Raw genomic sequence first — 18357 nt, 5'->3', positions numbered from 1 at the left:
GATGATTTAAAAAACAAACAAACATGAGGTCCACAATATAAAATACACATTATTAGAGTAAAGAATATATTATATACATTTAAAGGATGTACAGTTTGCTAACGCAGTATTGGTAATATTGTGTAATTTTAAGCAGTATTTCTGCAGTGCAGGAGTCGTAAAGTGCTTGGATGCATAAATAATGAACAGAGGTGTTATAAGAAATATTTAGAGAAAATAATAATGTGTATTTCTAACTTGACAATTAATGAGTTTCTATTATGAAACAATACTTGAAAAAAAATCCTGTTTTATTTTTCTTGGAATCGGCTTGTTTGCACATTTCTGTCTACTCACCAAATAGGAAAACACAATATTTTTTTTAATTAAAGTGATGTGATTCTTAAAATCTTTGCACAGCACTGCATGCATCCATGAGTTTATCTTCAATAATTTGATCAGACATGGTTCAGCCTCCTGTGCATATTTTCCTAATCTGCATGTATAATGTAACTCAGATATAGACAGTCTTGTTTTTAATCCCACAGTGGATAATGTTGTGACATAAAACTACAAAAAAATGTAGTTTCTGCCAGTGGGCAGCACACTGCGGCTGCAAAATATTTTCCACGGTAAAGCAACGTGCTCAATGTTCTTTCAGGCTGAAGTGCAGATTAATTCCTGCAGGAGAATTTTTGACTCCCATTTAACTGTACACGATGCTCCTGCTGCTTTTTCTTGTACATTGGAGGTGAAGAGGAACACACACGAAATTCATTAACCTCTGCATCAGATGTTCTTTCTCTTTTCCGCTCCAGGAAGGAAATGACAAGTTTGCAAGGTGAAAAATCTATTGAATCCTCTAAAGTAAACACAAGCAGTGTGTTCTGATACAGTCTGTACTGACACTGGTGTCCTGTATAATATCACCATACTCAGTGATACATCAGTCAAACATTTTTCAGATGGATCGTTTATTTGTTCTCATTAAAGTCCGTCTTCTATTGGTGAATTTTGACACACGACTGGCTCCATTTGCAGCATCAAACCCCAACTCGAGCCCAGAAGTGTAATAGGTGATAACAGGTGACAAAAGTAACATTGTTGGTCATTTTGAACTATCACAATTTTTTAAAAGATTTTAATAAATTTGTGATGTGGGGACACATTGTTATCCAAAACAATGAATAACTGGATGCAATTTGTGCAGATGGGGGTAATTACATCCATAATCCCATAAAAAGCACGCTGCACTCTTCAGCAGAAGACAGTTTTCAGATATTAATAGATATTTTATCTTTGTGGAAAAGTCTTGTTATAACTGTGGTTGTTAGCATTTAGCTGTTGTGTCATGGGGCTGTGTTCAGTTTTGTTTGTAGACTGCTCTAACTTGCTGTATAATAAACAATATGACACATAACTTCTGACTGCTATTGTAACAAATCAGGTCCGATCTCTTAATTTTTGGAATCAGGAAGGCAATCGATACCAAAAATCTGCAGTTGGAGACTGGCTTACAAAAACAAAACAAAAACAAAACACCCTGACCTCATAATGAAACTGTTAAGTCCACCCTGTGTGATAAATGCATTAAAACACACCTAAACAGTCATCATATAAAGCGGATATTCACATTCACTGGACAAAAGCAAAAGTCCCAAGGCTTTTGTATGGTTTTCCATGTAATAATCACCGTATATAAGTGATTTTCGCTCACATCAGACAAAACGTCCTGCCCGATCATAATGTATTCCATTAAAAACCCCTCGCATATACTGGACAGAGCAGTCTGGACGTGCCCAGTAACAGAGGTACAAAATGAAGTTCAGCACTGACACCCGCTGACTTGCGGAAAGTGGGTACCATATTGTACCTTGATTAAAAGACTGGCAATTTATTTTTTCAAACCGTCCTAAGACATGGGACCTAAACGAGGCAGGGTGTAATTCAAGGGTGGTGAACAACAAAACAAACAAAATGCTGTTTGTTGCCTGCACTGTAATGTGATGTTACGTTTCACACATATCCCTGGGTGTGACGAACCGAACCGCTTTAGGTTGCAGCCCTCTGTGGGGCTGTGAACCCGCACACCTGCTAAATGATGGAGACCACAAAAGGTTGTGATTTCTCACTTTTCCGGTTTCACTCCTTCCTCTCCTGTCATATTTTAATAGTTTTTTGCAGTGCGCCTGCCAATTACATTGCAATCATGGATCAAATACGTTTGGCAGAAAAGTCACCAAATATGACCAACTTCATAACACTGAGTCAGAAAACGGTGCTCAAATGACATGCAATTCTTGGAGGGAAATTGTACGTACTTTATCATTGGTTTGGAGGTTGATGATTGTATAAAGAAGTGGAGCTTGTTTAGGGACAAATTAATCCAGAAAAAGCCACTGTTCCTGCTGTAAATGTCATAAAGACAGCGGAGAACTTTAAAAAGGTCACACACACGTCAACATCATTGCATGGCCACAGATTATGAAGTTGGAGAAGCACAAATCAGGCTTTAGGATTTTAAGGTACTACTCGCAACTGATTTAGAAGAAAGAGGGACTCGACCAAATGTAATCCTTTTAATGAACATAATGCCTGGTGCTTATTTAAGGCCGGCATTCGCTGGTCCAACTGAATTCATTATGTGCGAGTTTTACTGCATTTCCATTGTGTGAGTGATGGAGGCCAGTAGGAGTCGCTATGGTAGTCCAAAGGCCTCACTCCCTGGCCATCCAAAGGATACTCCGACCACTCAGGCCAGAGCCATGTTTTTAGCCGACTAGTCAGAGCGTCCGCTTCCCATGCAGGAGATTGTGAGTTAGAGGAGTCAAAAATATGACAACATAACGCAGAGCAAGCTGCTACGTGTGTCCACAAGAAGGATGGTTGCATGAAAACTGCTGAATCTATTCTGGCAAATAAATAATAATAATTATTTTTTTGTCTTCCATCACAAATGATGCTTCTGTGCAGGGGTGTCAGACTGGGGGGATGGGGGTAAAGGGTACTATGTACCCAGGCCCCAGAGCATGGGGGCCCACAAAAAACTGGCATTAAATACATTTTTGTGTTGCATGTTATTAATGTCCATACAATTCATGTTGTAAAAATATATAATTAGAATGAATGCAAAACATAATTCTGCTCTAACAATAATATTGAAAGATCTCTGAGAGCCCTTCCCATGCTTGCACAGTTGTACAATGGTTTAGCCCAGGCGCACAGGCGGCATGCAGCCATACACACATCCCAAACAGGATCTGACAAAAAGAGGAGAGCTGTTTAGTAAAGCCGAAACAACTAATGGAGTTAATCGATTATTAAAATAGTTGTCAACTAATTTAGTTATCGATTAGTTGCTAAATAACTTTGTTTTACTGCAAATGTTTTGTTTCTTCCATATAATCAACCATTTCTGCAGTGTGGCTTTGCTTTGAATCTTGAACCAATGAAGCAGTGCTTCAGTCTGCTGCTTCATTGGTTCTTTGTTTAATTTCACTTTATCGTCATTTTTCCTTGCTAAAACCCTAAAGACCATATGTCTGTGAGTAATATTTACCTTTTTATGTTAAATCGACCTGTTATGGTCTTCGGAAACAGTTCATAGATGTATTTTATAACTTACCATAGACATGCTAACACGTTAGCATTGGTCCTGTTTTTAAGTTATAAACTAAACAGGAACTGACTAAGAAACAAAGTGGTTAAACAAACTATAAGAAAAACAGTGACTACATGATAACAAAAAACAAAACACAACATAACAGCATAACTGATAACACAAATGAGATGGGGAAAATAAACAAGTGAAGAACAAAAGATCAATAATGAACACACAAACTGACAGATCAAAACTAGAACAGAACTGAACCATGGCTGAAGGATACAAAGAGACAAAGAAACAAGGTGGCAAAGAAAAATAGAACATAGAATAAACACATTATGAAAATATTATATGTATTATATATATATATATATATATATATATATATATATATATATATATATATATATATATATATATATATATATATATATATATATATATATATATATATATATATTTATTTATTATTTATTTATATTTATATAGCGCCAAATCACAACAAACAGTTGCCCCAAGGCGCTTTATATTGTAAGGCAAGGCCATACAATAATTACGTAAAAACCCCAACGGTCAAAACGGCCCCCTGTGAGCAAGCACTTCGCGACAGTGGGAAGGAAAAACTCCCCTTTAACAGGAAGAAACCTCCAGCAGAACCAGGCTTAGGGAGGGGCAGTCTTCTGCTGGGACTGGTTGGGGCTGAGGGAGAGAACCAGGAAAAAGACATGCTGTGGAGGGGAGCAGAGATCAATATATACATATATATATATATACATATATATATACATATATATATATATACATATATATATACATATATATATATATACATATATATATACATATATATATACATATATATATACATATATATATATATATATATATATATATATATATATATATATATATATATATATATATATATATATATATATATATATATATATATTATATTTCCAGGGCTGTCCATGCATTTGTCAACCAAACAATGCAAAACAACATTCTACACACTTAACAAAGGCATTGCTGTGGAAGAAGAGTGTGCGGGTACTGGACAGTCCTAACTGCAGCCCTGACCTGGCTCCAATAGACACTGTGTGAAGAATTATGAAACAAATGCAATGATAGTCCAGCACTATTGCACACCTTAAGAAAAATGCGACAAAATAGCATCTGAAGCACTTCATCACTTGTGAAAAGGAATGACAGCATTACAAAGTGATACATCATTTAGCGTCAAAACGTTTTTTGGAATGATGTGAAGGCCTGCAACGCACGAGTAGATGCATTTTAACAAATAACATACTGTTGACCACACACAGCATGAAATATCTTTCATGCTGTACTGTCTGCAATTAAATAAAAGTGAAAGTAAATGTAAGAATCACTGCAGTTTTTTTATTTTTTATTTTATTTGCATTTTCCATACTGTCAACATTTTTTGATTGGAGGTTGTAGGACAAAGGAGTTGTTAACATACCTGTCAACAGAGACTGTAGCCAACGTGAAGCTGCTGGCATACATGGTGAGGTTGATGAAGAAGTGGACCGCTTTGCACATGAAGGAGCCGAACACCCAGCCCTCCAGAGAGTAGATGGTAGCTTGGAACGGGACACAGAAGATGATGAAGAAGAAGTCGGCTACACTGAGGTTGAGTATGAACAAGTTGGTTGTGTTGTATCCCAACTGTCCGCTTCGAAGAAGCACAGCAAGCACCAGACTGTTGCCGATGGTGCCCAACAAGAAGATCAGGGAGAAGACCACTGACACAATCACACTGGCCGGGTTCAGCTGGTAGCTGTCAGATACATTTGACTGGCCTACGGGTTTGGTGAAATCATCTAAATCAGACATTGTTTTCTGGAATAGGAAGACAAAAGAAACATTTGTGAGGTAAAACACAGTCATCACTCCTGATGGGTTTAACTGCCTAAGTGGGATGTCCACCACAAGGAACAAATCTTTTGACCCAAGCTGCCTACCCATGAATGCAACTTTGCCCATATTTACATTTTTATACAATCCCAAATCCAATGAAGTTGGGACATTATGTGAAATGTAAATATAAACAGAATACGATTTGCAAATCCTCTTCAATCTATACTTTCCCAGTCTTTTCTTGTCCCTGTCCCAGCTTTTTTGAAGCGTGTTGCAGGCATCCATTTCAAAATGAGCAAATATTTGCACCAAACAATAAAGTTTATCAGTTTGAACATTAAATATCTTGTCTTTGTGGTGTATTCAATTGAATATAGGTTCACGAGGATTTGCAAATCATTGTATTCTGTTTTTATTTACATTTTACACAATGTCCCAACTTCATTGGCATTGGGGTTGTAATTGGCATCACTGGAATCTTTGGCCCAAAATTCACAAATTCCAACAAGAGCTCCTTGTACTACTTGAACATACGAGGGCTGTCAATAAACTATAGGTCCTTTTTATTTTTTTCAAAAACTATATGGATTTCATTCATATGTTTTTACGTCAGACATGCTTAAACCCTCGTGCGCATGCGTGAGTTTTTCCACGCCTGTCGGTGACGTCATTCGCCTGTGAGCACGCCTTGTGGGAGGAGTCGTCCAGCCCCTCGTCGGAATTCCTTTGTCTGAGAAGTTGCTGAGAGACTGGCGCTTTGTTTGATCAAAATTTTTTCTAAATCTGTGAGACACATCGAAGTGGACACGGTTCGAAAAATTAAGCTGGTTTTCAGTGAAAATTTTAACGGCTGATGAGAGATTTTGAGGTGATACTGTCGCTTTAAGGACTTCCCACGGTGCGAGACGTCGCGCAGCGCTCTCAGGCGCCGTCGTCAGCCTGTTCAAGCTTAAAACCTCCACATTTCAGGCTCTATTGATCCAGGAGGTCGTGAGAGAACAGAGAAGTTTCAGAAGAAGTCGGTTTCAGCATTTTATCCGGATATTCCACTGTTAAAGGAGATTTTTTTTTAATGAAAGACGTGCGGACGGGTCCGAGCGTCGGGACGCAGCCGACGCGGTGCGGCGGCACAGGAAAAACACCTCCGTGTTGATAACCATTTGTAAAATCCAGGCGGCTTTTGATGGCTTTCAGTGGAGTGAGTATATGAGAAATTGTTTAACAGCAGGACATGTTCCAACTTGTCCTTAAGGCTTCCAACAGAGGTGTTTTTCCTGTGGCGGAGCGTCGTGGCGGCTGCGAGCCGACGCTGCAATCCGTCCGCACGTCTTTCATTAAAAAAATCTCCTTTAACAGTGGAATATCCGGATAAAATGCTGAAACCGACTTCTTCTGAAACTTCTCTGTTCTCTCACGACGTCCTGGATCAATAGAGCCTGAAATGTAGAGGTTTTCAGCTTGAAACAGGCCGACGACGGCGCCTGAGAGCGCTGCACGACGTCTCGCACCGTGGGAAGTCCTTAAAGCGACAGAATCACCTCAAAATCTCTCATCAGCCGTTAAAATTTTCACTGAAAACCAGCTTAATTTTTCGAACCGTGTCCACTTCGATGTGTCTCACAGGTTTAGAAAAAATTTTGATCAAACAAAGCGCCAGTCTCTCAGCAACTTCTCAGACAAAGGAATTCCGACGAGGGGCTGGATGACTCCTCCCACAAGGAGTGCTCACAGGCGAATGATGTCACCGACAGGCGTGGAAAAACTCACGCATGCGCACGAGGGTTCAAGCATGTCTGACGTAAAAACATATGAATGAAATCCATATAGTTTTTGAAAAAAATAAAAAGGACCTATACTTTATTGACAGACCTCGTAGTCAACCTGACTACCTACAATGCATCATGTCATACAGTTTCTTTTTATAGGTTCAGTCACGATGGATCAGCACCTTCAGCAGCTGCTTTCATCACTAATCTGGGGACATGTAGAAAAAACAGTAGCTGTGCAAATGCTCAGCAAATGCAAATAGGAGAGAGAAGTCTGTTATTACTGAAGAACACTTGCTTTTAACCAAGAACACATCATCTCTTTGGCATAATTATCTGCTGAGGTTTCTGAGGTATCTACTTATACTAATGTTCTCAACATGGCAGTAATTATGCTTTTCAAAATTTGACAATAATAGTAATAAATCAATTGTTTTGACACACTAGTGCTGAAGAATTAATCTAAACTGACGTTGGTGTGCCATCCTAAATGCTTTCTCTGACTCTCGCAAAATAATTTGCCATGTTTCATTGTGACACAGGAGTTGGCGGTCCAGAGCACCTCTTGATTTGATACTTTATGAGCCTCAGAGAAGACTGTGTGAAACACTCAGTTTGAGTCATTTAAATGGTAAATGGACTGCATTTATATAGCGCTTTTCCATCTGCATCAGATGCTCAAAGCGCGTTACAATTATGCCTCACATTCACCCCCATGTCAGGGTGCTGCCATACAAGGCGCTCACTACACACCGGGAGCAATAGGGGATTAAAGACCTATTCCAGAATTGCTACATTTCTCTGGAGTTAACTTAATATTGTAATTATTTAACCAGGATCTATTATTTAGATAGCATGAAAACAGATTTTACCCGAGGCCTCAAAATATGGCCATTGGGCATTGCAAAGGCTTTGCGTCCGTCCCTCCATTGTCCATCTGTGCTCAGGATAAGTCCAGTCCTATTGCTGCCAGAGTCTTCAATTTCAGAGGGAAAATTCTTGGAACACAGACCTTGGACAAGTCCAAAGATGGCTAACCTTGACCTTTTTAAGAGGTCAAAAGATCACATTCTGTTTCATATGTTTATGCTATGAATCATGAAAATCCACTTTTTTGGGGGTGGGGGTTGGTGGAGTGACAGCCAATCAGAGAAGAGAGGTAATGTGACATCACTGGCTGATCTTGCTGACTGCTAATTCCGCTTTGTTTCTGGGTAAATCTAATATCTTTCTCATATATTATGAAAAAGATAGTGAGAAATAAACACTTATAAAACTAAAAAAAATCTGTTGTTGTAACCTGATAACACCTTTGGAGTCATTTACAAGACATCTCACAAACATCAGCGTGCACGGTGAAAGCTAACATCCGGTCTTTTCAAAAGCTTATGTGTGCCCACATGCATGCCCTCTTGCAGATGCCATTAAAAGGTAAATAAAATATTGTTTATGATTGAGTTTATTCTGCAACATCGATATAAAGGTGAATATATCAATGTTACGCAGATATGAAATTATCACGTGACAAAATAGAGGGGCTTGATTGAACATGTAAAAATTGTAAATAAGACGAGGATCTTATTAATTAATGTAAATAACAATAAATGTATAATTTATGTGTGTGTGTGTGTGTGTGTGTGTGTGTATATATATATATATATATATATATATATAGAGAGAGAGAGAGAGAGAGAGAGAGAGAGAGAGAGAGAGAGAGAGAGAGAGAGAGAGAGAGAGAGAGTATTTTTTTAACATTTTTCACAACTTACAAATTGAATCTTGTTGCAGTTTTCAAGCACACACTCCAAATGTCTGATCCTATAAGTGAGTCATATTCCAGGTCAGCTTACACTGAGAAACTTTCAAATACTCAGAGCAGAGAAGAGTATGTGTCACATAAGTGGTCCTTGAATGTGATTTCTAAACAAAAAATAAAACGCATACATTTTTTTTTTTTTACATTCAGCTCAAAGTCAGACTTTTTCTTTGACTGTAACAACATGATACGAGGTCTGTTAGAAAAGTATCCGACCTTTGGCTGGGGAAAAAAACTGGCTTACCTGGAGGGTTGGAAACCTAATCACCCTCGAAGTAGTGTCCTTGGGACTCCACACACTTCTCCCAGCGGTGTCGCCAACGTTGGAAGCATTCCAAAAAAGCCTCTTTTGGGATGGAGTGCAGCTCTGCCGTTGTTGCAGCCATGATGTCCTCCCTCGTCTCAAAACGCGTTCCTTTTAATGGTGTTTTCATTTTTGGGAACAGCCAGAAGTCGCAAGGGGCCATGTCAGGAGAGTACGGAGCCTGTGGAACCACAGGAGTTTGGTTTTGAGACAAAAAAGTCCGAATTAAGTTCGAGGAATGAGCTGGAGCATTGTCATGGTGGAGGCGCCAATTTCCTGTGGCCCACAACTCCGGTCTCTTGCGCCGTACAGCATTACGGAGGCGACGGAGGACATCCCTGTAATACTCCTTCGTTATTGTTTGACCCTGTGGTGCGCGTAGTCATGGTGTACCACACTGCAGGAGTAAAAAAAACAGTCAGCATTACCTTTACGTTGCTGCGTACTTGGCGCGCCTTCTTCCACTGTGACGACTGGAATTTGGTTTCCGGGTCGTACCCGTACACCCAGGACTCATCACCGGTGTTAATAGTGTCCATAAAGCTGGGATCAGCGTGAATGGAGTCCAGCATGTCCTGTGAGACTTCAACACGGAGGTGCTTTTGGTCAGCCGTCAGCAACCTCGGCACGAACTTCACAGCCACTCGCTTCATGCCCAAATCTTCTGTAACAATAGAATGTGCTGAAAAGGTACTAATGTCCACTTCCTCCGCAATTTCTCGGATGGTCACTCGACGGTCCCGCATCACCACAGCATTCACTTTGGAAATGATCTCGTCATTTCGGCATGTCGATGGTCCGCCGGAGCGCGGCTCGCTCTCCACTGTTACGCGTCCGTCTTTAAACCGGTTGTACCACTCCTTAATTTGTGTGGCGCCCATAGCTTCATCCCCGAAAGCCATCTTTATTTTTCGAATGGTTTCCACTTGGCTGTCGCCAAGTTTCTGGCAAAATTTGATGCAATAGCATTGCTCCAATCGTTCCGCCATTTTCCTTGCAATAAAAATCCGCCGAGCGCACAGCACCACTCCTCACACAAAGGCTGCTCACAGGCGAATGACGCAACCGACAGGCGGGACAAAACTCACGCATGCGCACTAAGGTTCAAGGTTGGCTGATGCAATCACACGTGATTCAAATCCATAAAGTTTTTGAAAAAAATAAAAAGGTCGGAATGTTTTCTCACAGACCTCGTATATGTAAGTTGGCATCATTCTGTCGCAAAATAAATCTGCAAGTTTGGTCTGACAAGACCACTATTAAAAATCATACTGTTATTTTACTGTCAAATAATTGCAGAGGCAGAAAACAATATTAAGAAAATCACGAATTAAACACTATAAACTTTTGTTGTGCCTGCATCTGTCATAAAATTGATGACAGATTAATTCCAAGCTTAAATAACACAGCTGTTCAGGCTTGATTAATAATAATAATAATAATAATAATACAAACCCAATTCCAATGAAGTTGGGACGTTGTGTAAAATGTAAATAAAAACAGAATACAATGATTTGCAAATCCTCTTCAACCTATATTCAATTGAATACACCACAAAGACAAGATATTTAATGTTCAAACTGATAAACTTTATTGTTTTTATGCAAATATTTGCTCATTTTGAAATGGATGCCTGCAACATGTTTCAAAAAAGCAGGGACAGTGGTATGTTTACCGCTGTGTTACATCACCTTTCCTTCAAACAACACTCAACAAGCATTTGGGACCTGAGGATACTAATTGTTGAAGCTTTGTAGATGGAATTCTTTCCCATTCTTGCTTGATGTACGACTTCAGTTGTTCAACAGTCCGGGGTCTCCGTTGTCGTATTTTGTGCTTCATAATGCGCCACACATTTTTAATGGGCGACAGATCTGGACTGCAGGCAGGCCAGTCTAGGACCCGCACTCTTTTACTACGAAGCCACACTGTTGTAACACGTGCAGAATGTGGCTTGGCATTGTCTTGTTGAAATAAACAGGGAGGCCCCTGAAAAAGACGTTGCTTGGATGGCAGCATGTGTTGCTCCAAAACCTAAATGTACCTTTCAGCATTGATGGTGCCATCACAGATGTGTAAGCTGCCCATGCCATGGGCACGAACACACCCCATACCATCAGACAGATGCTGGTTTTTGAATTTGCGCTGGTAACAATCTGGATGGTCTTTGTCCTCTTTTGTGCAGAGGACATGATGCCCATAATTTCCAAAACAATTTGAAATGTGGACTCATCAGATCACAGCACACTTTTCCACTTTGCATCTGTCCATTTCAAATGAGCTCGGGCCCAGAGAAGGCGGCGGTGTTTCTGGGTGTTGTTGATGTATGGCTTTCGCTTTGCATGGCAGACTATTAACTTGCACTTGTAGATGTAGCGACGAACTGTGTTAACTGACAATGGTTTTCTGAAGTGTTCCTGAACCCACGCGGTAAGATATTTTACACAATGATGTCAGTTTTTAATGTAGTGCCGCCTGAAGGATCGAAGGTCACGGGTATTCAGTGTTGGTTTTCGGCCTTGACGCTTACGTGTAGAAAGTTCTCCAAATTCTCTGAATCTTCTGATTATATTATGGACTGTCGATGATGGAATCCCTAAATTCCTTGCAATTGAACGAAACATTGTTCTTAAATTGTTGGACTATTTTTTCATGCAGTTGTTCACAAAGGGGTAACCCTCGCCCCATCTTTGCTTGTGAACGAATGAGCATTTTGGGGATGCTCCTTTTATACCCAATCATGACACTCACAATTAGTGTCCTTAGTTCCCAAATACTTATTGAGTGTTGTTAGAAGGAAAGGTGATGTAACACAGTGGTAAACATACCACTGTCCCAGCTTTTTTAAAATGTGTTGCAGGCATCCATTTCAAAATGAGCAAATATTTGCACAAAAACAATAAAGTTTATCAGTTTGAACATTAAATATCTTGTCTTTGTGGTGTATTCAATAAAATATAGGTTGAAGAGGATTTGCAAATCATTGTATTCTGTTTTTATTTACATTTTACACAACGTCCCAACTTCATTGGAAGTGTGGTTGTAATAGGGGAGCATGGTGGATTAGTGGTAGGCACTGTTGCCTCACAGCAAGAACATCATACATGGGTTTGATTCCCACCTGTGGCCTTTCTGCGTGGAGTTTGCAAGTTCTCCCCGTGTTTGCGTGGGTTCTCTCTGGGTGCTTTGGCTTCCTCTCACGTCCAAAGACATGCAGGTGGATTGGAAACTTTAAATTGTCCGTAGATTGGTTATCTATATGTGGCCTTGTGACAGACTGTCATCTTGTCAAGGGTACACCCCACCTCACACCCTATGACTGCTAGGATAGACCCCAGCTCCCCTGTGACCCCCAATTGGAGTAAATGGGTATAGAAAATGGATAGATGAATAATAATAATTATTATTATAACAGTATATAAACAATTTAAAAACTGAGAACACAGAAATAAAATTATTTAACACGGTGTTAAATAAAGGAGGCTATACACAGGGGGCTCCGTGGAACTTCTCAGAGATCCTCAAGAAGGTTGTTCCAAAGCCTCAAAAGCTGAGTTGCTCTAGATTCCTTATTGAGGATCTCTGGCTGCCTTGTAAATCTAAAAAGTAACCAATAAAGTCTCAACATTTCACATGTAAAGAAGAGGGAGACAATACCCTTAAAGTCAACCCAGTCTCACCACCAAGTTGTCATATTTGGCGTAAATGGCTCCTTTTGACCGAACTTCAATCTGTGACGAGTCGGATACCCCCTTTTCACCACTGTGTGATGCAGGGGGAAATGCTAACCCTACCCTGTACCCAAACCATAACCATAATATCAACCAATGCTCCCTGATGACTTGGAGTGAAGCAACTAGTTTCGTGCACTATCAGAGAGAAATGACGCCACTGTTAAAATATGTCTTCCCACCTGTCACTAAATGATGCAACACGGGTCCCTAACTCATCACCTTGTAAAGGAAAGGGGCAACGACCAAATGGTAAATGGAGTGCATCTATATAGAGCTTTTCCATCTGCATCAGATGCTCAAAGTGCTTTACAAATAATGCCTCACATTCACCCCGATGTGAGGGTGCTGCCATACAAGATATTCACTACACACCAGGAGCAACTAGGGGACTCAGGACCTTGCCCAAGAGCCATTACAGATTTTCCAGTCAGGCTGGAATTCGAACCGAGGGATCTTCTGGTCTCAAGCCCAACACCTTAACCACTAGGCCATCACCTCCCCTAGCATAAAAGCAAACATAAAAATGTTATGAGTTGGGTACAAGAATGTTTCTCATCCAATCAGAAACCAAGCTGCTGCATTTTGTATATATGATAGTCACTTTTATGTACTCTCTCTCTGATTGTGTGTGTGTGTGTGTGTGTATATATATATATACGTGTGTGTGTGTGTGTGTGTGTGTGTGAACTATGAAATTAACTACTATTACTATTTTGCTGAATGCTAAATAACTAAAAATCAATGATGATCATTGTTAAGGATTTTATATATATATATATATGTTATCACTGTTAAACATTTGTACCTTCGTCTTCTTTCTTATGAAAACGGTGTTGTGCTGTTTGCACTTCACCCTGAGAATGTATGTGTTATTCAACCTTGTTTTAGCTTTGTCTTCTTTCTCATGAGAACGGTGTTGTGCTGTTTTGCACCTGTCTTAACCAAGCCTGAGAATTCAATTTTGTTTTAGCACTCTGGGGTCAATCTGAGCTGGGAATGAAGGGCTGGATGTACTTATTATTATAATATAACTTTGTTTTCGCAGCCTCTAACGACTGGGAGTAAGAGAACGTTTTGACTGTTGTGATGTGGTGCTTAGTGTGAAGGAGTGTGAAGGACAGGACACTTCAGGCAGATGCAGAACAGCTGATAACTGCAACAGACGAACGAGATGTGCTGACCTGTGTAAAAGAAAGTGTCCTTCCTTACAGCTGCACTTATTGACGTATGCGTTTATGTTACGGGAAGAAACTTGTCTTGCGTCATCACCCCCACCCTTAGGACAAGGTTTTTGTTTATGTGATGAGGGCGTCTCTTAATAAAAAGAGCGGAAAAGCAGGCCAGACTTGAGTGTAGCCTTGGTGTACAGCCTGGCCGCACTCCGCGCGTAAAATTTGACTTTCTGTCTCACTGGTGTTTCTTGACTCTGTTTGTCTTGTTAAAGGTTTTAAAAATGTTTGGAGGAGAAAATACCCAACATTGACTGGGGGCTACGTCCGGGATCTCAACAATACCGGAGGTGTCCAGCGGAGGTCGTCAAGTCCAGACGTAAATCCTTGGCCAAGGTCCGATCGATTGATCGTGTCTGCCATTGTCGGCCACCGTTGGCATCGTCTGGTTGACGAGATTTTCCCGAAGAAGACAGACAGGAAGTCGAGTCAGTGAGTAGAATTTCTTTGTAAACAGTACTGAGTGAGTGGTGATCAGATCACATAAACAGTTAAATTCCGCAAGCGATGATACAGAATCGTCTGTTAATGCAAAGCAGTTAAACTCTGTAAGGAGGGTGCGGACTCCTCTGTTTATATACGCGTACCGGTAGGGGATAAAAGTGATCACATAAAACAGTTAAACTCCGTAAGCGATGATACAGAATCGTCTGTTAATGAAACACAGTTAAACTCTGTAAGGAGGGCGGACTCCTCTACGGTTGCGAGGGACGCAAGTAGTTAAATTCCGGAAGGAGGATACGGACTCCTCTGTTTTAATACGTAAAGGAAATCCCGGGTAGAAATACGTGCACTGTAAAAAGGCAGTTAAATTTGGCAGGGACGGCGGAGTCCCCTAATGCAGGACATTAGTTAAATTTCACGGGAGGGCGAGCTCCCCTGGCATAAGAATACGCGTACGATTATTAAAAGTGTTTCTATGTGTAAATAGTGTTTTGTGTAAGTGTAAATAACTGTGTGAAAGTGTAATACTTTGGACAACGTTAGTGACAACCGTGTGTGTGGAAGCAGCAGGCAAGTGATTCCGCTTCCTACGGGGAGGTGAAAGGAATCAACCACACGACGGCAAATTAATTGTCACGTCCAAAGAAAGTGTGAAAACTTCAGATTTAGAACACCCTAGGTGTGCCCCCGTCTGAAGTCCAAATTATAACAAGGGATAATAAAAATGGGGGGTAAGACGTCTATAAATAAGGAAAATTTATCAACTGACGACTGGAAATTTATGGAAGCAAAAAAAAATCCAAGACCAACAAAAAATTGGAGACCTGGATTAATAAACATGACTTTGACGGACGACTGAACCTGATCAGCATACAGAAGCTAAAGAAGGAGTTAGAACAGCAACATAAAGGTGATGAGAAAAAGATGCAGAAAGTAGGGGCAGATTTAGTGGCATTTTGGGAGGAAGAAGCAGAGAACAGACAGAAGGGAGCAGAGAAGCGACGATTAGAGAAAGCAAGGAAAAAGAAAGCTGTAGGTAAGGCAGAAGAAGATGTGATAATTCAGCACAGAGAACCAGAACAGCCTCAACAATCACCGCTGGCTGGATCATCGGTGACAACAACACCTTTATCTCCTCTACCAGAGGATGACGATGTACCGCCACCACAGTATGATTTAGCAGTAAAACCTAAGGTAAAAAGTGAAAAACCAGAAAAACCACAAACACGCAGTCAAGCGAAAGTGCCCACGGCCCCTCCCATGGTGGAACACAGTGATCAGGGAGGTGCCTATCCTATGATAGAAGTACCAAATCCTCGTGCAGGAACAGCAGGACAGCGATCAACCATGCTCGTATATCGAACATGGAATGCTGATAATATCAAAGCAGCAGTCGACATGATACCATCGCCACATGTCGATATCGAGGGATTTATGCAGGATATAGGAAACATTAGAAGTTCTTACCACCTTAGTGGACCTGAAGTCCAACAGGTGTGGATGAAAGCATGTGGCCCTAAAATGGAGTCAGATACGCGGAGACTGGAATCCTGCAGACCAGGATGGCGTACCATTGCCACATGATGATCCAGTCTTGAAAACAAGAGTGGAAGCTATGATTACACGTGCAAAAGGTGTGTTAGGACCAAAGATAAATTATACTGAAATTACCAGGACAACTCAGAAAGAAGGAGAGCCATGGACAGAGTTTAGGTGCAGATTTGAGAGTGTATTTAGAGTCCATAGTGGCATATTGCCAGGAACACCAGTGTATGAAAACAAATTGAAAAATGTTTCACCTGTGAAGCTGACAATGACCGATTTGATTCATGATGGCAACTCAACAGCTGTCATAACAGTAACAGGTGCCACTGAAGATGTTTTAAAATTGAGATTCACAGGTATGCCATTACATGTGTCACTTTGTAAACCATATTTGACAGAATGGCAAGAATTGGTGCTGACAGCTGGAACACACATTAATGTGTCCACTTCACAATCCTGAGTGTTTCAGTTGAGTCCTGAAGAGGATGATCTTCTCTCTTCTGTACCATCAGGATTGTGGACAACAGGTCCTTCAGACGTAGGACTGATTAAAAAATGCACAACCTGTAGTTATAAGACCAAAAACAGAATACAGACCATGTGTAAGACAGTATCCATTGAAACCTGATGCAATTGAAGGAATCAGGCCGGTAATAGAGAATTTATTAACAGCAGGAGTAATAGTGCCATGTCCAGATTCACCATGTAACACACCCATATTTCCTGTAAAAAAAAGGCTCCGCCCTCAGTGGGATGGAGATAGATTCAAGATCTGCAGGCAGTAAATGCTGCTGTGATTAAAAGAGCACCATGTGTACCAGATCCGCACACACTGTTAAGCTCATTGAGATTAAATTCTAGTTGTTTTTCTGTAATAGATATCAGTAATGCATTTTTTTTTTTTTTCTGTACCAGTACACCCAGATAGTCAATTCTGGTTTGCTTTTACCTTTAAAGGACAACGATATACATTTACCAGATTACCGCAGGGTTACGCAGACAGTCCAACTATTTATTCTCAAGTCATGTCAGCATGTTTAGCCAATTTCGTTCCACCGGCAGATAGCCAACTATTAGTGTATGTTGATGACATTCTGATTGCCTCTGACACACGAGAAAACTGCATAACTGACACAGTAGCATTATTATGTTTCTTATTTGATAATGGCCACAAAGTGAGTAAAAACAAAGTTCAGTTGTGTAGGGATAAAGTAAAATATTTAGGACATGAATTATCAGCCACAGGGCGTACTATCCTGTCTGACAGGAAGGAAGCAATGTTGCACGCTCCAAAACCACAAACCAAAAAGCAGATGATGTCATTTCTTGGACTGACTAATTACTGCAGGGCATGGATTCCCTGCTATGCAGAATTGACTAGTCCACTTTCTGATTTGATGTACAAGGATGATATTTCAATGTCAACCGTGTTGGAATGGAACAAAGAAGCTGAGGAAGCTTTTGTAAAAGTAAAACAAACATTAGTGTCATCCACAGTTTTGGCACTACCAGATTATAGTAAACCATTCATTCAAACAGCTGATTGTAAGAATGAGTCCATGACTAGTGTTTTGGTTCAAGTGTATGGCTCAAAATTAAGGCCAGTTGCCTACTACTCATCTAAATTGGATGCAGTGGCAAGTGCTCTACCACCATGTGTACAGGCTGTTGTTGCAGCCTTTATGGCTGTTCAAAGTAGCAGTAATGTTGTTCTATTCCATCAGTTGACACTGGAAGTTCCACATGCAGTTTCTGCACTTCTGTTGCAGACAAAAATGAGCCTTTTGTCCCCAGCAAGACATCTTTCGTGCATGTCCTTGCTATTATCACAACCACACCTTACGGTAGAGCGCTGTACGACATTGAATCCATCCACATTGATACCCTTACCTGAGGATGGTGAGCCGCACAATTGTCTTGATGTAGCTACGGTCTGTACGAAAGCACGCCCAGACCTCCAGGACACACCCATCCCAAACAGTACAATTGTGTATGTGGATGGTTCTTCCACTGACAAAGCTTATGGACAAACACAATCTGGATATGCTGTTGTCA

At 40.5% G+C, this 18357-nt stretch overlaps 1 protein-coding gene across 1 annotated transcript in view; it reads right to left on the bottom strand.

Annotated features, from left to right (window-relative positions):
- Positions 1-18357, bottom strand: part of galr2b (galanin receptor 2b) — a 28869-nt gene that overhangs the window by 2183 nt on the left and 8329 nt on the right. The window contains exon 3 of the mRNA XM_034190907.1: positions 5067-5446. Within this exon, the coding sequence (XP_034046798.1) occupies positions 5067-5440 (374 nt within the window). The 5' untranslated portion in view covers positions 5441-5446. The remainder of the gene's footprint in view (positions 1-5066; positions 5447-18357) is intronic.

This window comes from Thalassophryne amazonica, chromosome 16, assembly GCF_902500255.1.
Source record: "Thalassophryne amazonica chromosome 16, fThaAma1.1, whole genome shotgun sequence".
Taxonomy (NCBI): domain Eukaryota; kingdom Metazoa; phylum Chordata; class Actinopteri; order Batrachoidiformes; family Batrachoididae; genus Thalassophryne; species Thalassophryne amazonica.
The sequence above is the reverse complement of the archived record's forward strand: the minus strand, read 5'-3'. Positions and strand labels throughout refer to the sequence as shown.